Source organism: Podarcis tiliguerta (genome assembly GCF_965153285.1).
Source record: "Podarcis tiliguerta genome assembly, chromosome: 11".
NCBI classification, from domain to species: Eukaryota; Metazoa; Chordata; class Lepidosauria; order Squamata; family Lacertidae; genus Podarcis; species Podarcis tiliguerta.
Genome location: NC_139544.1, coordinates 60,295,180 through 60,316,598, shown reverse-complemented (window position 1 = coordinate 60,316,598; position 21,419 = coordinate 60,295,180). Strand labels below are relative to the sequence as shown.

General features: G+C 46.8%; 1 protein-coding gene across 1 annotated transcript in view; it reads left to right on the top strand.

Moving 5' to 3' along the window:
- Nucleotides 1-20,051, top strand: part of NOL6 (nucleolar protein 6) — a 69,230-nt gene extending 49,179 nt beyond the window's left edge. The window contains exons 22-26 of the mRNA XM_083402702.1: nucleotides 3,497-3,621; nucleotides 5,260-5,349; nucleotides 10,748-10,948; nucleotides 17,242-17,343; nucleotides 19,590-20,051. Of these exons, the coding sequence (XP_083258828.1) occupies nucleotides 3,497-3,621; nucleotides 5,260-5,349; nucleotides 10,748-10,948; nucleotides 17,242-17,343; nucleotides 19,590-19,739 (668 nt within the window). The 3' untranslated portion in view covers nucleotides 19,740-20,051. The remainder of the gene's footprint in view (nucleotides 1-3,496; nucleotides 3,622-5,259; nucleotides 5,350-10,747; nucleotides 10,949-17,241; nucleotides 17,344-19,589) is intronic.
- The last annotated feature ends 1,368 nt before the right edge of the window (nucleotides 20,052-21,419 follow it).

Sequence of the window (21,419 nt, the reverse complement as noted above, 5' to 3'; positions counted from 1 at the left end):
GGTATTGGCTATTTGCAGATTAGTTGCGCTGCAGAGAGCTTGCTGGGGAGACCACACATTACAAGGAATGCAAAATAACCTTTTGCCAGGTTTTAATAACAAAAACAAAAACTCCTTTTACATTAATTATAATATATCAGAGAGCTAGGTGCTTCTCTTTATATACTATACCCAACAGCTTAATTATCACACCTTAACAGCACCTGCTATACTGCTTCACAGCTGTAAAACTAGGTCACGTTATTTGCTCTGGCCCTTAAAGAAATACACATCTTGTGGAACAATAATGAACCTTCAAATTTAAAGAGACCATTCAACAGTGTGTGTGGGGATGTCGGACTATATTTTTTTTTGGGGGGGGGGGGGAAATGAACGAATTCCTATGCCCCACAAATAGCTCAGAGATGCATTTTAAATAAAAGCACAAATTCTACTCATGTAAAAACACCAGGCAGGCCCCACAAATAACCCAGACGTGCATTTTAAATAAAAGGGCACATTCTACTCATGTAAAAACACGCTGATTCCCAGACCATCTGTGGGCCGAATTGAGAAGGCGATTGGTCGGATCCTGCCCCCAGGCCTTAGTTTGCCTAACCCATGGACTAAGCTGTTCGAAAACCAAGGTACCACTGTACAGTGGTGCCCCGCAAGACGAATGCCTCACAAGACGGAAATCCCGCAAGACGAAAGGGTTTTCCGTCTGCAGAGGCGCTTCGCAAGACGAATTTCCCTATGGGCTTGCTTCGCAAGACGAAAAATGATGAAAAAATTTGAATTTTTTTTTTGCTCCAAAACCCCTTATTCTGAATCGCTAAGCTGCTAAAAGCATTTTAGCAGCAAAACCGCTAATCCCCCACCCCTAAAAAAGCCGTTTTTAGCCCTTAAAGTGCCAACAGCGCTAATAGCGCTACTCCGTCAATGGGCTTGCTTCGCAAGACGAAAAAACCGCAAGACGAAAAGACTCCCGGAACGGATTCTTTTCGTCTTGCGAGTCACCACTGTATTCAGAAGCATTGCCTCCTCTGGCTGTGTATGTTTTGACTAACTACAAGAGCGGAGCGTGTCCCCAGTTTTAACCCGAAATAAATGAATATTCCAAAGCAATATAGGACAGAATATTTCTATGCCTAATGAACAGTGTGGTCAAATGAGCAAATACTGGGCTCAGATAGGCAGCTTCATCTTCCATCGCCCGCCCCAACCTCTTCCAACCCCTTATTCAGACAATCCACTCTCTGCCTCTCCAGCAGCGTAGATCTGCTCCTGTAATCCGCCTCCACGAGCCTAATTGAGGGGCAGCTAGATGATGGGAAGAGAGTTGGTTTAATTTTTATCGTGGCATTTGGAGGAGAGTCTCTCTCTCTCTGCCTTGTGTGTTGATCAGAGGCTCAGGAAGCAGCATCACTGCCTTTTTTCAGATTTGCAGATCCTGAGGCAGACAGGAGCAAAGGTTATCTCGTTCACCTCCTGACTCAGAGAAGGATTGTCTCCTCTCGGTGCTCCAGAGCCTGACCTCTGCATGCATGAAACCAGAAGCCTGGGCACCATTTTGCTAGAGAGGCCTGCAGTCCAAATATTTCCTCGTGAAACAACTCGACAAGATTAATCCTCTCTTTTCTAGGAGCTTGTAATTGCCTGCCTTAAAGGACCATTAAAGTGTAGCACAGCAGGAACACCCCCCCACACACCTTATCTTGGTGCAGTACATTGTTGTTGTTTAGTCGTTTAGTCATGTCCAACTCTTCCTGACCCCATGGACCAGAGCAAGCCAGGCACTCCTGTCTTCCACTGTCTCCTGCAGTTTGGTCAAACTCATGCTGGTAGCTTCGAGAACACTGTCCCACCATCTTGTCCTCTGTCGTCCCCTTCTCCTTGTGCCCTCCATCTTTCCCAACATCAGGGTCTTTTCCAGGGAGTCTTCTCTTCTCATGAGGTGGCCAAAGTCTTGGAGCCTCAGCTTCAGGATCTGTCCTTCCAGTGAGCACTCAGGGCTGATTTCCTTCAGAATGGAGAGGTTTGATCTTCTTGCAGTCCATGGGACTCTCAAGAGTCTCCTCCAGGACCAGAATTCACAAGCATCCATTCTTTGGCAATCAGCCTTCTTTATGGTCCAGCTCTCACTTCCATACATCACTACTGGGAAAATCATAGCTTTAACTATACGGACCTTTGTTGGCAAGGTGATGTCTTTGCCTGCCTTAAAGGACCATTAAAGTGTAGCACAGCTCTCCTTATCTTGGTGCAGAGCAGAGCATCCTGAAAAAATTCAGCTTTCCTTTTTTTAAAAAATAAATCTATGTGGCAGGTTTCTAGCTCTCATGGCTGTGAAGATGTGTTTTCAAAGTGTGTGTGTGCAATAGGCAGCGAGGTGTCCAACTCAGATTTCTAGACCTTGGGTTGGAGTGGGGCTCAGTGCTCAGTTTTTCTCCATGTCTGGAAAAATCTGGATAAAGAATTCCGGTATGCAGATGTGATCTATTTGCACCTTTGATGCAGATTGCAGAATTCATCCTGTTCTCCAAAAATTCACTCCATTATTTTTTTTAAAAAAACTGCTTCATTTCCAAGATGAAAAGACCCTGGGTTGGCTGGTAGTGGGGCTCTGTAGGTTTCTTTTTTCGTCATATTAATTTTATTAAAAGTTTTCAGCATACAGTCATACCTCGGGTTGAATGTGCTTCATGTTGAGCGCATTTGAGTTGTTCTCCGCGGCAACCTGGAAGTAACAGAGCACGTTACTTCTGGGTTTTGCCGCATGCGCGGATGCACAGATCCTTGGAATCTTGTTTCTATGTGATATAAGGTAAAGGTAAAGGGACCCCTGACTATTAGGTCCAGTCGTGGCCGCCTCTGGGGTTGCGGCGCTCATCTCACTTTACTGGCCGAGGGAGCCGGCGTACAGCTTCCGGGTCATGTGGCCAGCATGACTAAGCCGCTTCTGGCGAACCAGAGCAGCGCACGGAAACGCCGTTTACCTTCCCGCCGGAGCAGTACCTATTTATCTACTTGCACTTTGAGGTGCTTTCGAACTGCTTGGTTGGCAGGAGCAGGGACCGAGCAATGGGAGCTCACCCCGTCACAGGGATTCAAACCGCCAACCTTCTTATCGGCAAATCCTAGGCTCTGTGGTTTAACCCACAGCGCCACCCTATGCGGTATATGTGACTGTAAAATTTTAATCTGAAAAGCCAAATAAGTACATTTATTAAAAAATAATAATAATCGTGACCTGGGAACACGAGGAACTGTCTAGTTTAGAATCTAGCCCTGTTAATGTCTACACTAGTAGACAGTTTCAGCTTCCCAGGCAGGGGACATGCCTGACCAGCCCTTCCTGAAGAGGCGGTGATTGAACCGGAGTCTTCCAGTGAGATGGTCCTTCTTGTCTCTTGTCTCTTGCATCGAGTGTTGAAAGGGCACCAGAGAAACTTTGTCCGCTTCCCCCTGTTACAGCGACTTCTGTTCTCTGACGCCGTGATGTTTTTGCATCCAGATGCAGATTACGTGGAGATCAGGAACCATTTTGTGGCCGCCCGGCCGCGCCTCCCCGTCATGTTCATCGCCACCCCCAGGGACCGCCGGGACTCGGTGTGGACCAAGGAGAAGCCTTCTGCCCAGGTGAGCTCAGCTGCAGCCTTTGTCCCCTGGTTGGCCAGGTCAAACCTTTCCTTCTCGGCCTGTTTCGATCTGTCCTCTCTCACTGAAGCCTTTTCAACACTGCTAAAATTGAACAGAGCAAAGGATGTTGGAGGTGGCAGTGCGTGGGTTCTCCCCAGTGCTTTTTATCTGGGGGGGCTGCAGGGGTATGCATACGCTTAAACATTTTGTGAATCTAAGCTTGGCCTCATTGAGGGGGCAGTATTTCACAATGAGTAAGAAAATGAGTGTATCCCTAAACATTTTTTTAGGAAAAGTAGCACTGGTTCTCCCCTTCCTCATCTTTTTTAAAAAAAATATATATAATTTTTTATTAGTTTTTTTAACATACCATTTTCAACAATAAGTAAACATACTTCTATATATTATACAATTTTTTTACACATCTGAATTTTTTTCCAATCTGTTCATTTAATATACATTTCTAGGTTAGGCTGACTGGTGCAAGGTCACCCATTGAGTTTCGTGACGGAGTGGAGATTTGAACCCTGATCTCACAGGTCCTAGTCTAGCCCAGTGGCTCCCAAGCTTTTTCAAGCCACTGCCCTCTTGGTTCTATAAACTCACGCCCAGTGCCCCCTGCCGCACCCTATAAAAAAAGCCTTTATTCATAATGGCACACCCCACTCAGGAAGGTAAAAGGTAAAGGTAAAGCGACCCCTGACCATTAGGTCCAGTTGTGGCTGACTGGGGTTGTGACACTCATCTCGCTTTATTGGCTGAGGCAGCCAGCGTTTGTCCACAGCTAGCTTCTGGGTCATGTGGCCAGCAGGACTAAGCTGCTTCTGGTGAACCAGAGCAGCACACAGAAACGCCTTACTGCCAGAGCGGTACCTATTTATCTACTTGCACTGGCATGCTTTCGAACTCCTCGGTTGGCAGGAGCAGGGACTGAGCAACGGGAGCTCACCCCGTTGCGGGGATTCGAACCGCTGACCTTCTGATCAGCAAGTCCTAGGCTCTGTGGTTTAACCCACAGTGCCACCCGCGTCCCACTCAGGAAGGTAGTAACACAATAAAATTCAAAACAGTAGCAGTTACACCTTCATTTGGAATCCAATTTAATTCAGCTTTTTAAATATTATTGTTTTATGGAAAGAATTTCCGTGATAAAGAAATAAAGCGGTACAGAGGAAAGGAGGGGGAAAAGAATAAAGATGTTAGACACACACACACACACACAATGTAGTTTCTTTAATTCAACTCGATGATCCAGTGCTATCAGCTTTTCAGAGTCTGATGGTCATTTACACCTCCTCCACCTCCTTGCCGCCTCCTTGCGTCTTGGCGCCCCTCTAGGTTATCCCCCGCCCCGCCACAGGACGGTACACCCCACGTTGGGAACCCTGCTCTGACCTCTCCACCACACTGGGCCTCTCCTTTTGAGGAAGGGTCTGGAGGCAAAGGCCGTCTGCCTCCGAATGTCCTTCTCTCTCCTGCAGAATCGAGCCAGGCCTTGCAAAGGTGGTGGTGGGGGGGTCCTTCCAGACACACCAGCTCTTGCCAAGTGCCCTCGTGTGCCCACCGGCGGCGCTGGCTGTGAACGGTTCTTAAAACCTCTCCCTCTCTTCTGCCTCTTCTTCTCACCCCCCCCACCAGGTCCTGCAGCGCCTCTTGGTTTTGGCTCAGGAATCTCTTCAGGTTTTGGAGAAGCAGCTCATGGACCCTCTGGGAAGCCAGGATGTGAAGGCAAGTTTATTTAGTCATTTATTCTATGTAATGAAAATAATAATAATAATAATTTATTATTTGTACCCTGCCCATCTGGCTGGGTCTCCCCAGCCACTCTGGGCAGCTTCCAACAAAGATTAAAAATACATTAAAATGTCATACATTAAAAACTTCCCTGAACAGGGCTGCCTTCAGACGTCTTCTAAATGTCTGGTAGTTGTTGTTCCACATGGCGGGCGCCACTACCGAGAAGGCCCTCTGTCTGGTTCCCTGTAGCTTTAAAACATTAGACATTGTAAAACATTAGACATAAAAAAATTCCTGATACAGGGCTGCCTTCAGATGTCTTCTAAATGTCAGGTAGTTGTTTATCTCTTTGACATCTGATGGGAGGGCGTTCCACAGGGCGGGTGCCACTACCAAGAAGGCCCTCGGCGCTGGACCTCAGTGTCCGGGCAGAACGATGGGGGTGGAGATGCTCCTTCGGGTATACTGGTATTGATTAATATAACACTGTGTCTGTCTGTCTATCTATCTATCTATCTATCATCTATCATTTATCTATCCATTAAATCATAGAATTGTAGAGTTGGTTGTCTATTCCAACCCCCTGCAATGCAGTCAACAAAATAGCCTATTCAAAACTGTTCTGTATGCTTGTTGGCAGACCTGGACCTGCCAAGGAGTGACAGACTTGATTGGGAGGGGGTTGGCCAGTGAAGCAAGCGGCAGGAGGGGCTGATAACCCTCCTAATGTTTAGTGAAAATCTACCCTCTTGTTGCTTGTCCATGAGATCTAGTCAGCAGAGAAGACGCCTTTGCCCTCTTCCATTCAGCCATTCAGGTTTCTGAACCCTCCCTCGTCCTTCTCTTTCCCATGGCAAACACACCCAGTTCCTTCAACCTTTCCTCTTGGGACTTGAGTTCCTCCTTTCATTTCATGTTTTTAAAGGTAAGTTTCTAGTCCTCGTGACAGAAGGTTTGTAAATGACTGAATAAGAGTCCCAGTAGAGGGCTTGGACGTGGGGCTTCAGTGCCTTGCAATAGCTGCTCCTGCTTCCCTGTCACTAACCAAGCCGGTTTAAATGCACCATGGATGCGTTAGCAGAGTTTCCTGCATTGCCAGGGGGGTTGGACTTGATGACCTTTGGTGTCCCTTCCAAATCTACGATTCTGTGTACCACGTTTTTCGCTCTATAGGACACACCGGACCATAGGAGGGGGAGAACAGGGGAAAAAAATTATCCCCCTCTCCGCTCAGCGCCCCTTCAGCGAAGCGGGAGGAGAAACGGAGCCCCTTCCAATTCTCCTCCCGCTTCGCTGAAGAGGCGCTGCGCAGAGAGGGAAAACTGTGCAGCGCCTCTCCAGCGAAGAGTGTGCACCGACCCCTCTCGCTCTCCAGGCTTCAGGCGGCTATCTGCAAGCCTTCAGAGCGCAGCGGGAACTCCTGCTGCGCTCCGAAGGCTTGCGGATAGCTGCCTGTAGCCCCTGGAGCGCAGCGGGAGTTCCCTGCGCTCCAGGGGCTTCAGGCGGCTTCAGCAAAAGCAACGCAAAGCCTCCGGAGCGCAGGGGGAGCTCTCCCTCTGCGCTTCGGAGGCTTCGCGTTGCTATCGCTGAAGCCAAGGAGCCTGCATTCGCTCCATAGGACGCACATACATTTCCCCTTCATTTTTGGAGGGGGAAATGTGCCTCCTACAGAGCGAAAAATACGGTAATTACTCAAAACGATTTTAAAACTGCAGAATGAAATGTCACAAGTCATCATTCTCTTCATCTTTCATAGTCGATTTGGTTTCCAAAGGGGCAGCTGTATCAGTTAGTCTCTGTGACTGCTGCAAATCAAAGACCATTTGTGGCTCCTTAAAACATTTAACAATTTTTTGTGACACAATTTTTTGAGGACTTGAGGCCACTTTGTCAGGTTGACGGTGGCTACGGAATTGAGTTTATCTTAGCTTTGCACATCTGTGGCTTTCGTCATCAAATTTCAATTCGTCATTTTTTGGGGGAGAGAACAAAGAGTCAATTCAGATTCCACCCCCAACCGGCTAAGTCTCTTCTGCTGTGTTGCCAGTTTGTTTTTGCAAAGCTCAGGCGTGTCACCATAGCTGCCCAGAGTACCGCACTCATGATGCATGATATTGCGCACGATACGGTTGTTGTAGAGCCGGGCGTTTTTGGAGGCCCACGTGAGAGTGACAACCACTTCCTGAAGCTGCCATGCCGTTGCAGCACCTCTTCCAGAGCTCTCTGTTGTTCTTATTTTGCGGTTTGCATTGCAAGCTGGTGAAAGTTGGTGTTGTGGGTTCCTCCTTGGCAGGGAGAAAGCTGGTGAGCAAACCCAAGAAACTCAACTCACGGTGATTCAGCATCTCTGCAGATGCAGAAGTGGGGCACTGTGCTTGCATGACTTTCAGCTGCTGAGATCTGATATTATATATATATATATATATATATATATATATATATATATATATATATAAAATTTTCCAAAAGACCAGCTTACTGCAGACATGGCCAGCTTGAGGCCTGCAAGCCAGAGGCATCTCCCACAACCCTCATAGCTTTATGTCCTGAATAACCATAGTTTAGAGGTCCCGGCCCTAAGGAAGTCAGACTATAATAATAATAATAATAATAATAATAATAATAATAATAATAATAATAATAATTTATTATTTATACCCCGCCCATCTGGCTGGGTTTCCCCAGCCACTCTGGGCGGCTTCCAAAATAATATTAAAATACTGTGATACATCAAACATTAAAAGCTTCCCTAAACAGGGCTGCCTTCAGATGTCTTCTAAAAGTCTGGTAGTTGTTGTTCTCTTTGACATCTGGTGGGAGGGCGTTCCACAGGGAGGGCGCCACTACCGAGAAGGCCCTCTGCCTGGTTCCCTGTAACTTGGCTTCTCGCAGTGAGGGAACCGCCAGAAGGCCCTCGGTGCTGGACCTCAGTGTCCGGGTAGAGCGATGGGGGTGGAGACGCTCCTTCAGGTATACTGGACCGAGGCCGTTTAGGGCTTTAAAGGTCAGCACCAACACTTTGAATTGTGCTCGGAAACGTACTGGGAGCCAATGTAGGTCTTTCAAGACCGGTGTTATATGGTCTCGGCGGCTGCTCCCAGTCACCAGTCTGGCCGCTGCATTCTGGATTAGTTGTAGTTTCCGGGTCACCTTCAAAGGTAGCCCCACGTAGAGCGCATTGCAGTAGTCCAAGCGGGAGATAACCAGAGCATGCACCACTCTGGCAAGGCAGTCCGTGGGCAGATAGGGTCTCAGCCTACGTACCAGATGGAGCTGGTACACAGCTGCCCTGGACACGGATTTAACCTGTGCCTCCATGGACAGCTGTGAGTCCAAAATGACTCCCAGGCTGCGCACCTGGTCCTTCAGGGGCACAGTTACCCCATTCAGGACCAGGGAATCCTCCACACCTGCCCGCCTCCTGTCCCCCAGAAACAGTACTTCTGTCTTGTCAGGATTCAATCTCAATCTCAATCTATCCTCCACCAGGGCTAGGGCCTTCTCAATGGTGGCTCCAACCTGATGGAATGCTCTGTCCCATGAAACTAGGGTCCTTCAGGATATAACCTCCTCCCGTTGGGCCTGTAAGACAGAGCTATTCCTCCTGGCCTTTAATTTGAATTCAGCCTGATCTTTTATTTCCCTTCTCTTCCCCCCCCCCTCCCCTTTTATGAAGATCACCCGCTCTGGAACCCCACAACTAATTCTCCCCTGGTTTCCTCGCTGGCCCAAGTAGGACCAATTCAGCCAGCTAGCCCTGGGGATTATCTAACTGATTTTTGAATTTTATTGTTATTCATGTTTTTATACTGTATTTTATGCTGCTTTTATAATTAAGTGGTTTAAAGTGTTTGAAATTTGTTATTAGCTCCCCTGAGCCTGGTTTTTGAACTGGGAAAGGAGGGGTACAAATAAAATTATTATTATTATTATTATTATTATTATTATTATTATTATTATCATCTGGAGATTATCTTCAGTCACAGTGCTAGGCATCACAGCACCGAGATCGGATCTAAAGCAGGGACGTTATCTTTAATTCGTTCCCTAGTGCTGGGCAAGTTAACCGTGGGACCCTCTAATCTCTCGCAGTGCCACGAAAAATAAACAAGCACCTGACTGTCAGCCACATGCAACCCAGTGAAGGTGCCCGGGTGCCAGGATGGTGCCTGACGTCTCCACCATCTGGAGGTTTATGTCCGAGGAACCCAAAAGTCGTCTGGTCCAAAAATGGCACCTAGGCATTCCGTTTTGGCGACTGTAACCCTGGTTTAGGGAGGCACCTGGCTTATATATTTGAGTTTCTTTCTTTTTTTTTATACATTTTTATTAATTTTTAACATATTAATTAACATTCATACAACAGAACTTCTCATCTTATACAATATTTTTTGGACTTCCATCAACACCTCTGATGATTTTCCGTACTTATCACTTATTATGCATTTCTTAATTTCATATTACCTTTAGATATCTTTAACTAATAATTCTCCTCATTATCTTTTTTTTTTTTTTTTACAATATTACTAATAATTCACCTTACAAAACTTCTTGCAAACCTACTAGCGTAATCTGTTCATCACAATTGCTTTTCAAATAGCCTGTAAATTTACTCCAGTCTTCTGAGAATCTCTGGTCCCGCAGGTTTCGAATCCTTCCTGTTAGTTTATCTAATTCTTTGTAGTCCATCAGTTTCATCCTCCGTTCTTCTTTCGTCGGTAATTCTTCTTGCTTCCAGTTTTGTACCAATAGTATTCTTGCTGCAGTCATTGCATAGAAAAACAACTTACAACCCTTTCTATTTATATCATCTCCTACAATGCCAAGTAAAAATGCTTTTGGTTTCTTAATAAATATATATTTCAACATGTTTTTTTCATCTCATTGTAAATCATTTCCCAGAAGTTTTTCACTTTTTTACATTCCCACCACATGTGATAAAATGTTCCTTCTTTTTCTTTACATTTCCAACATTTATTACTAACTTTATACATTTTAGCTAGTTTCACAGGCGTAATATACCATCTATACATCATTTTCACCACATTTTCTTTTAGGGCATTGCATGCAGTAAATTTTAACCCTTCTTTCCACAGTTTTCCCCAATCTTTTAACTGTATATTATACCCAAAATCTTTGGCCCAAGGTATCATAACCGACTTTACCTATATATCTGAGTTTGATACATATCTGCAGGAATCACAGCTCAGTCCGTCACTCTTGCATTGCTAACCAGAACGCGATGTGCAGCTGTGGTTTCTGAGACCCTGGTTGGGCCTGGGTGAGATGATGCTAGCTGGCAAAACTTCCTTCTCCCCATCCTTTGGGACTCGGCTCCACATTTCCCTTGCCGCTGAGCCCCATTTTGACGTGGCTTCCCCCTTGGCAGATGGTCTTCCGCCCTCCTCTGGACTTCTACGACGTCCTCATCCACCTGAACCCCAAGCAGATCCCGAGGCACCTGGAGGCAGTGGACCGACCAGCCAAGTCCTTCTTCCGGGGAACGTTGAAAAACGGTGCGGCTGTCAAAACCTTAGCTTTCCCGGTGGTGGATTACGACCCGGCTCAGCTGTACCTCCGAGAGCTGCAGGTAAGCAGGAGCTGGGAACAAATAACGCAAGCAGATGTTCCATGCTTACTATAATCATACAAAAGAGCTGCACCAAATTGTTATACGTTTGCCAGGACTGAGTTCGTATCAGAAGCATAGCTGTCAAGTGTCCCTTATTTGGCGGGACAGTCCCTTATCCCAGCGCCATGTCCTGCTGCTGTCCCTTATTGATGATGCCCCCTAAATTTCCCGGGTTTCAAAGGAAGCAGCTCCTCTCCCTCCCTCCCTGCCGGCCAGGGAGGAGGGAGGCTCCAGCTGTGTTGCTTGGCTGTGTTGCTCACCCAATAAGGAGTCTAGGAACGACTGGGGGGTGGAGCTTGCATGCCTTGTGCCAATCAAATTGGCCACCTTGCCTGGGGACTCGCCTTTGCTCAGCGCTTCCCAGCAGAGAGGTGACGGTGGTTTTCCTTGCTGCATCCCCTTTGCCGGGTTGCTGCGCTATGGGAACCACCACTTGAGGCTTCGTTTGGCTGCTGGTTGACTAAAATTTTGGCTGCTGATCCCTTATTTTCTAGGCTGCTGGTCTCTTATTTTCAAATCTGTAAGTTGACAACTATGATCAGAAGAGAGGGATCATACAAGCCTAGAGTTAGTAAGGGACAATGAGGATCATCTGGTCCAACCCTCCTGCAATGCAGAAATCTTTCACCCAGAGCGGAACTCGAACCCACCACCCTGTGATTTAGAGTCACATGCTCTACTGACTGAGCTATGTCTGGCCTGGAGTGCTTCTATATTCTGTTGGAAGCCGCCCAGAGTGGCTGGGGAAACCCAGCCAGATGAGTGGGGTATAAATAAATTATGATGATGATGATGATGATGATGATGTTTGGTGTGCCTGCTGGCCATCTCCTCCTGCAGGATACTCCATTCCGCCCCCATCCCCATGCAGTTTTCTCCTTCACAAGAGTTGGCCAGAGTTCTGTTGCCACTGAGCACCCTCAGCCTGGTTTTACTCAAGAGTAGACCTGTTGAAATGAATGGACCTTACTTGGTCATGTATTTTATTGGATGCACTCTGAGCAAAATTTAGTTGACTCTCGCCTTCAGTCCTTGTTGGGCTGCCTGGCACCTTCATTATACAGCTTCTGGGAAATACTAAATGCACCTTATTTAACATGGCTTTTGACTCTTGAGCTGTGTGTGGGTTTTTATTTGTTTAATGTTTTTTATTTTCAATGCAAAATTACAACAAAAATAAATCCAAAATAAAGCAGTACAAACAATCACGCTGCGGTTCCGAGCTAGTGGCCATGCCTGCCTGCTGTGGCAGCGAGTTCCGCAGTTTAACAGTTCAAAGGTTTCCTTTGCTCGCTGTAGTGGTTCTAGGGGTTGCTCGTGCATAAGCCGGTGCAAACACCTGGCTGGGTTGCCTAAGTGAACCTTTTCTGTCCGGACAGCCACTCACCTGTGGCTGTCTCAATCGCTGGCAGAATCCGTCAGTGGGCGTTTCTTAAACTTCTTCCAGCAAAGAAGCTCTTTGACGCCTAGTCCTCTCCTACTCTCTCTGTGCGAAAGCCTTCTGCGCAAGGAGGGCGTAGGCAGCGGAGGACCCCTACTCTCCCCGCTGGTTCCCGGCAAGGAGTCATGGGACCGCCTCGCCACTTCCCCCATCTGCCCCCCTTCTCCACTGGTGCTACGCTGATTCTCTTCCCCAGAAGATGGGCTGCCTCTCCCAATCCCAGGACGCTCTCTGGAATCCCTCTGGATCTTGCTCTCTCCCTCCGGCACTGATGGCAGTTCCCTGCACTCTGCCCTGAATTTTCCAATGCGCAGCTTCTTTGGATGTCCACGGATTCTGGTGTCACAAGGCAGGGAGGAGAACTTAACCCTCCCCACTTCTTCCCGTGCCGTGCTGAGCTTTACAAGTCTCTATCTGCAGCAGAAACCTAGGCAGAAACTTATAAACGTAAGCAGCAAAGCTGCTAGCTCTCTCGGCCGGGACGTAGATTGCTTAATGCAGGCCGCAAAGTTGCCTCAGAGGTGTTGCCGCTGCAAACTCCAGGAAAATAAGATAAAGAAGGAGGGATTCACCGTGCAGGCAAGCAGCAGCTGCTTCTGGAGAACCCAGTGACACCCGGGCCGTTCCCAGACCCAGCCAATTCTTCGACAATCTCCTTGCAACAGAGCGAGAGAACAGGTTCTGTCCTGATCTGTGTCTCCATTGACTCCTGGCAAAAGGGAAGTTTCCCAGGCAGCGCGTAACCCTTCCTTGTTATTATTATTTTTTAAAAGCATCTGGGTTTTGTTGCTTCAGCAACTTCTGAATCACGCTGCGGTTTTTAACAAGAAGGTTCAGAGTCCTGGCAGGGCAGAGAGCAATATTCCTCCTGACATTATTAGCACAAACAGCTTCATTCAGCAAGCGTCCGTCATGAGAAAAGGCGGGGGACCCGATTAGCACCCCGTATATTCCTCTGTTAAAGCTATGGTTTAGCCGTATAGTCAAAGCCATGGTTTTCCCAGTAGTGATGTACGGAAGTGAGAGCTGGACCATAAAGAAGGCTGATCGCCAAAGAATTGATGCTTTTGAATTCTGGTGCTGGAAGAGACTCAGTCCCATGGACTGCAAGAAGATCAAACCTCTCCATTCGGAAGGAAATCAGCCCTGAGTGCTCACTGGAGGGACAGATCCTGAAGCTGAGGCTCCAAGACTTTGGCCACCTCATGAGAAGAGAAGCCTCCCTGGAAAAGACCCTGATGTTGGGAAAGATGGAGGGCACAAGGAGAAGGGGACGACAGAGGATGACAGAGGACGAGATGGTGGGACAGTGTTCTAGAAGCTACAAAGATGAGTCTGACCAAACTGCGGGAGGCAGTGGAAGACAGGAGTGCCTGGCATGCTCTAGTCCATGAGGTCACGAAGAGTCGGACATGACTAAACGACTAAACAACAACTTATTCCCCTGTGCCCAGACATAAACCGTAATCTCTCAGGCTTATTAGTATAATAGCATCATCATCCGCGTTCGAGTTAATGCATTGAGGCAGAGGTTTTCAACCTGTGTGTCTCTGCAGCCTCCTCCCTTTCTCCCTATTCATATCAGCCATCCTTGCTGCACATCTGCAAATCTCTCTCTTGATCTTTCTCTCTCCATGCTTCTGGCCTGAGTCCTGCTGCTGCTGCTACTCCCACTTAAGTGCATTGTTGTTGCTGTTGTTTAGTCGTTTAGTCGTATCCGCCTCTTCTTGACCCCCTGGACCAGAGCACGCCAGGCCCTCCTGTCTTCCACTGCCTCCCACAGTTTGGTCAAACTCATGCTGGTAGCTTTGAGAACACTGTCCCACCATCTCGTCCTCTGTCATCCCCTTCTCCTTGTGCCCTCCATCTTTCCCAACACCAGGGTCTTTTCCAGGGAGTCTTCTCTTCTCATGAGGTGGCCAAAGTCTTGGAGCCTCAGCTTCAGGATCTGTCCTTCCAGTGAGCACTCAGAGCTGATTTCCATCAGAATGGTATGTGCATTACATCCTGTAATTAAACCCCACAGGGGAGCCGCAAAAAATATGCAGTTGGTCAAAGGCACCATGGGCTCAAAAGAGTTGGAAAGCCACTGCAATGTGCAGTGGTTTCCGTTGCACCCGGTCAACTGTTTCAGTTGCCCAAACTTAAACTTGGCCTCCCTCGCCCTCTGCAGGGGCAGCCCAGGATCGCCGCCTCTTTACGGTTAATCTGTGGAACTCACTCCCACAGGAGGCATGGGTTTTCAGTTTTCCCTTGAGGTGCCTGGGTGGCCACTGTGAGAGCAGGATGATGGACTAAATGGGGCATGGGCCTGATCTGGCTTTTCTTTTGCACGTGCATAGGCTCAGTTATTAATCAGGTCATGTGAGGTTAGTGGCTGAGCCAACGACCGTGCAGACTTAATATAGTATTAATTAGTTATTAATATATTAATAGCTTGCTGCATACAAATAAAATTATTTGTATACCAATGTTGCATTACACACACACAATTTACAGCAATAAAAACATAAACCCATACAATAGAACCATTTCAAAATTAAATAGCAGGCATCAGTTCATCACCGTGGAAGAGTGTACTCTTAATTGCCCTCATAGGCTTGGCAGAACAGAAACCGTTTCAGCAGGCATTTTTAGAGCTGGCACAGAAGGAATCTCTTGTGGCAGGGAGTTCCATGGGACTAGGACGGTGGTGCTAAAGGCTCGGTTTCTTGGTATCAAACGAACCTCGCCAACTCTGGGAACGATTTATTAATGAAAAGAAAAACTGGACCCAGAGGAGGGGTTTGATGGAAGCGAGACTTTGACACGACTGCAGTGGTATACTTTGAGGGTAGAGCTTAATAATAATAATAATAATAATAATAATAATAATAATAATAATTTTTATTTATACCCCACCCTCCCCAGCCAGAGGCGGGCTCAGGGCAGCTAACACCAGTAAAATTACAATAAAAACATAATGGGGGGGGCGAGAAAAAGAAAAAAGCAATTTAAAATACAGTTTAAAATGCAATTTCAGTTCCCCCTTCTTGTCCTTGTGCAGCAATAAAACTGCTAGCGCATTCGCAAAGCTAAGCAGGGTCCGGTATGGTTTCAAATTGGATGGGGGACTGTGTGTTGAGATCCCTGCTTTGCAGCGGGTTGGACTAGATGTTCCTTGGAGGGGGTGTCCCTTCCAACTGCAGTTCTATGATTCTGTGAGTGAACGTTACCCATTCATTTAAGTGGAAGGAAGAGTTATGGCAGCTTTCCCCAACCTTGTGCCATCCAAATGTTTTGTGTTACAATTCCTACAAGCCCCAGCCTGCAAAGCTGAGCTGAAGTTCAAAACATCCGGGGTGGGTTGGGGGAAATCACCCTCACAGTCTCTGAGCCCCTTGGGTGCATTATGCACAGCAATCTCATCTAGAAATCTGTTTCCTGCCTGCTTTGCAAAACAAGCAAGCAGTTTGCAGAGTCAGTTTACCAGCTGTTTTCCAGGGGTCGTTGTGACACAAGAGGGGCTCTCTGCGTGGCCTTGGGGCATCAGGGACTGCGCTGAGCTGTTTAGGAAAGAAGCTACTGGTCTCTCCTCTCACCTTAAAACAAAAACAAAATTCAACAGGAGCTCAGCTTTATTTTGTCCATGCAATGATGCATTAGCTTTATGTCAGGGTAGGTCTTTTTTTAATATATATATAATAATTTTTATTAATTTTAGTATATTAATTGTCATACATCCCACAAAACTTCACATCTTACACAATCTTTTTGGACTTCCATCAGCACCTCTGATGACCCACCATTCTTATTATTTCTTCTGCATTTCTTAAATTCATATTACCTTTAATTCTCTTAACTAACAATCCTCCTCTTTATCCATTTTTGCAATAATTCAAATAATTCACCTCGCAAAACGTCTTGCAAACCTACAAACGTAATCTGATCGTCACAATTACTTTTCAAATATTCCGTAAATTTACACCAGTCTTCTGTGAATCTCAGGGTGGGTCTTAACAGGGTAGGTCTTAACAGAGATAAAGATTGACCCGTGTGTGACCTTGATGGGCGTTGGGCAGATATATGGGTAGGTGATGTTGAGGCTTTGCTCAGTTCTAAACAGTTTAAGAGTCATTTGTTTATTTGCAACTGCTGAGGGCCAGCTTAAGTCTTATAGGAATGTATTGGCAACTTTCACCCAATCTCCATCTGTCAGTCTGACCCTCCTCTCAGTTTTCTCCCTAGCCAAAATGCGACAAAGAAGCCAAATTCAGGCTGCTCAGTCTCCCCCTGGGGCAGGAACGCATTCTTCCGCCGTGTCTCACAACAACCATCGCCTTTGAGCGCCTTATTTTTTGAGTTTCTGTGCAGTCTGCATATCACAGACCAGGTGTTAACTTGCAAGTGCCAGAGATAATCAACATACCTAAGATCTGGAATAAATCTCATAAACAACTTTTTATTTCTTCTTGGTTAAACCCAACCTGGTCATATCACAGGAACGAATAACATTACATAACCTAAAATGCGGCGAGGTGGAATGGCTTTGAGGACAACGCATCTGCATTGAGAATCCCTGGGAATAATTGGAACCGGTGATGCTTAGTTTGAGTTTTAAATTCGTTGCTCTCAGAGTCCTCTTTCTACACCTTATCGTGGTTTTTTATTGTTCCGTTGGTGGCATAAACATTCGTGATACGTTCTAACCGTGCAATTTTTGCAGAAGTGTTCGCTTGGCACCTCTGTATCAATGCAGGTTTAGATCGATGTTGTTCTTCCAAAACCATCAGCTTAACCCTGGTCTCTTCCAAACTTCTATCCTTTGCAGGAGGCATTCGGTGACCTGGCGATGTTTTTCTACGACAAGCATGGAGGAGAGGTGATGGGAGTCCTCTGGAAGCCTTCGGCCTTCGAGCCACAGCCTTTCAAGGTGAGGCAGTCTGAATCCTGGATTTGGACCGTGTGTATTTTTGTAACCTGGGTTCTGGGTCGCAGTTGCACAGGGCCCTCTGTGTGCAAGGCGCTGGGCAGCAAATAGAGGTGGTGAGAGAACGTTCTGCCTGCCAGAATGCTTAGGTAAAGGTAAAGGGACCCCTGACCATTAGGTTCAGTCGTGGCTGACTCTGGGGTTGCGGTGCTCATCTTGCTTTACTGGCCGAGGGAGCTGGCGTACAGCTTCCGGGTCATGTGGCCAGCATGACTAAGCCGCTTCTGGCAAACCAGAGCAGCACACGGCAATGCCATTTACCTTCCTGCCGGAGCGGTACCTATTTATCTACTTGCACTTTGATGTGCTTTCAAACTGCTAGGTTGGCAGGAGCAGGGACCGAGCAACGGGAGCTCACCCCGTCGCAGGGATTCGAACCGCCAACCTTCTGATCAGCAAGTCCTAGGCTCTGTGGTTTAACCCACAGCGCCATCCGCATCCCAGAATGCTTAGAGCTGATGTTAAGTGACACAGGGAGGGATGGCTCAGGGAGAGGCTTGCAGAGAAAAGGGGAATCTTGGCCGATGAGCGAGGGGGCTGCTGTTTTCACCCAGCGACATGGCGAAAGGTGCAGAGACCTTTTGGGTTGGAGGGGAGAAAGGATGTAAGAAGGGGATAGATGAGGAGCAAGCTGGAAGATAGAGAGAGAGAGAGCAGGTGCGAAAGAAGATGAGGAACGGGAAAGGCCAGAGCTGATTGATGAAGGGCTTGGCAGTGAGCTCACATAAGAAGCCACTTTGGAAGTGCAAGATGTATGGTAGCTGGAGGGAAAGGTGACTTGAGCAGAAGGTGGAGAATTCCTGGCCTTCAGCCAAAGGATAAATAAATCTACATGGCTGCTGCCTTGTAACTGCAACTGCTCGTGGGGATAAAAGAGTCAGAGGGTGTTGGAATTTGCATGGCTTGGCATGCCCAACTGGTTGCAGAACAGAGCCTCTAGCATGAAATCTGATGGAGCCGGCCAAAAAAACATGCAACCTTTCCCCCCCACCCACCCCAACACCACTATCCTTTTTTACTAGCAAAATACTGTATTTTTTGCTCCATAAGACACACCTGACGCACCTAGTTTTTAGAGGGGGAATGCAAGGAAAAAAATACTCTTTAAAGGGAGCGCTGAGCAGAGCCTGAATGCATCCCAAGCAGCACTCCCTTTCACGAGCCGAGTGGAGTGTGTGTGCTGCGCTTGCAGGCTTTTCCCCGAGAAGGGACAAGGGTAGCCCGCCATGGCTCTTGGGGGAAGGGACAGAGGGGCTAAGCCAGAAGCTAGAACAGCAAGAGGGAGTGCTGCGCAGCGCTCCCTCTCGCTGTTCTGGCTTATGGAATAGCAGCACAGCCTGCATTCGCTCCATAAGACGCACACACATTTACCCTTACTTTTTAGGAGGGAAAAAGTGCATCTTATAGAGCGAAAAATACGGTAAGTTCCTAGCCCTCATGGTGGCGGGTGCACCACACTGGCTGCCCCTGTGCTGTTGTGTATGCATTTTGTGCATCAGCTGGGGTGCTGTTGGCAGACAGATTTTGCTCAAATGGCTCAGACTGGCTTTCCGTTTCAGAAGCTAGCAAGGCCTAGGGAGTGGGGCTCAATTCAAGAATCATGCCAAACCATGGTTAAAGGAGAAACTCGAGTATGGTTTAGCAAACCATATCGCTTAGCAAAGGTTTCTTCCTCACTCTTCCAGAGTAACTGGAAACTTTTTGGACAGTTTTCCCACTAAAGCAACAGATTATTTATTGCAAAGCATGGACTCTATACCAGTAAGATAGAAACTGTATCAGACCATTTTAAATTGACCAAATAAGTAAAAAAAATGTATTTTTTCCTTACCTTTTGGCATTGTAAAGGCAAAGCTCTGCTCTATGCAAGTTGGTTTGGGGAAGAAATTCCAAGTACTGGGTGTCACCACTGAAAAGGTGGTGGTTTGGAAACAATGGTTTGTGCTAACCAAGGTTTGTTGCGGTACCTAAATGGGAAAAGCACACTCTCTGTACCTCTGGAGGCTCTTGTAGCACAGAAGTAGAAATGCTGATTGGATGGACGATAAAACCAGACAGACGAGCCGCAAACCATGGTTTGCCCACCTTTTCAGAACCTCGGTTCAGATTTTGGGTTCTAAACCCGGTTTTGTGTTTGGATTGAACTCACGGTCTGAACTCACTTATTATATCTGTTCTTTCCATCACAGGTGCTAAGCATGAAAGGAAGAATGATGTCCACCCTTGCCCCTGAGCCTCTGACAGTTCCCAATGTGGAGGCCATTTTGGAAGACTTCAAGATTTTGGGAGAAGGATTGGTCAAGTCAGTAGAGGCCCGGACAGAGAAATGGTCCATTTAGAACCTTTTGGAACTTTGTGCTGCATGTATAAACTATTGCCCAGGGTGTGTTCTCACCCGTAACTTTTTCCACTTAGAACTGTCTTATAAGAAAGGTATTTTTATTACATACAAACTTCTCTCGATCCTATTTCCTCCTGTAGACTCATCCAGTTTAGAGAAACTTGACCTCCCTAATAAAGGACTCTTGCTATTGTAGAAACTCTTATTAAATTCTCCTCCCGCCACCTTTCGAGGCCAAGGAAATAATTGGAACATTTCCCTTTATTCGTCCAGTGGAATTCTAATTAAAACATCACACCCTCTTAAAACCGTCAAGGTGTGAAATGCTGTTTTTTCCTCCAAAGCTTATTTTACTCTTGAGTTAGCACATACAGAACTCACTATGGGAGTGTTTTCTCTCCCAGGCATTAAATCGATTCATGATGCTTATACCTTAGAATCATAGAATTGGAAGGGTCTCCAAAGGTCATCAAGACCAACCCCCTGAAGTACAGGCTTCACAGCTGAAGAATCTCTGAAAACAAGCTTGCTCCCATTTTCCATGCCACAGCCCTTTAGCCTGCAGAAATAATAATAATAATAATAATAATAATAATAATAATAATAATAATAATATTTTATTTATACCCCGCCCTCCCCAGCCAAGACCGGGCTCAGGGCAGCTAACACGAGATATAAAACAATTGATTGAAATACAACTTAAAAACAAGATTAAAATACAGCATTAAAATGCAGCCTCATTTCAGTAGAAACTCAAATCAAAAACTTTTTTGGGGATGAAAACGTCAAGTCTTCACCAAGGCCAACTATCCAGACTGGTTCTACGTGGGCCAGAAAAAAGCCAGGGAAGTCCCCAAATAGGAGTTCCATCACAGAAGGAGAAAGGAAAAAGGAAAGAGGGGAAGGGGATCAAGTTGATTCCAAGCCAAAGGCCAGGTGGAACAACTCTGTCTTACAGGCCCTGCGGAAAGAAATCAGATCCTGCAGGGCCCTGGTCTCATGAGACAGAGCGTTCCACCAGGCCGGGGCCACTGTTGAAAAGGCCCTGGCTCTGGTTTAGGCTAATCTGACTTCCTTGGGGCCCGAGACCTCTAGGGTGTTGCTGTTTATGGACCATAAGGTCCTCCGTGGGGCATACCGGGAGAGGCGGTCCCGTAGGTATGAGGTGCAAATGCAATTGTACTCCTTTTTGCAAAGTTCATTTTGCCTCCTTCATTCTGATTTTCCTAGCTATGGTGGGGGTCAGCCACCACTGCATGCCCTCCTGAACTCCCTCCTGTTTCCTGTCCACCTTGAAAGCCATATCCACAGCCCTAAGGACTAGAAGCCTGTCTCCCACTTTTAAAATAGACAGAGGCTTTCAAGATTCAGAATGTTGTGCTGCTGTTAATTCATTTTAAAAAACCAAAACAAAACCCCAAGCTCTGCTTAGGAGCCACAGCACACTCATATTACAGCCTTGTGGTTGATATTTTTGCAACATGCTGCAGTTGCGACATCAGTTAATGCTTTGCGGTTCCACCACTGCATTAGTAGAAGATGAGTAGAAATGAGGAACGCTCAAGGGAGTTGGCTATGCTTAGCCTGGAAAAGAGAAGACTGAGAGAGTCGTCTCCAAATATCTTAAGGGCTGTCACACAGAAGACAGGGCAAGCGTGTTTTCTCCTGCTCCAGAGGC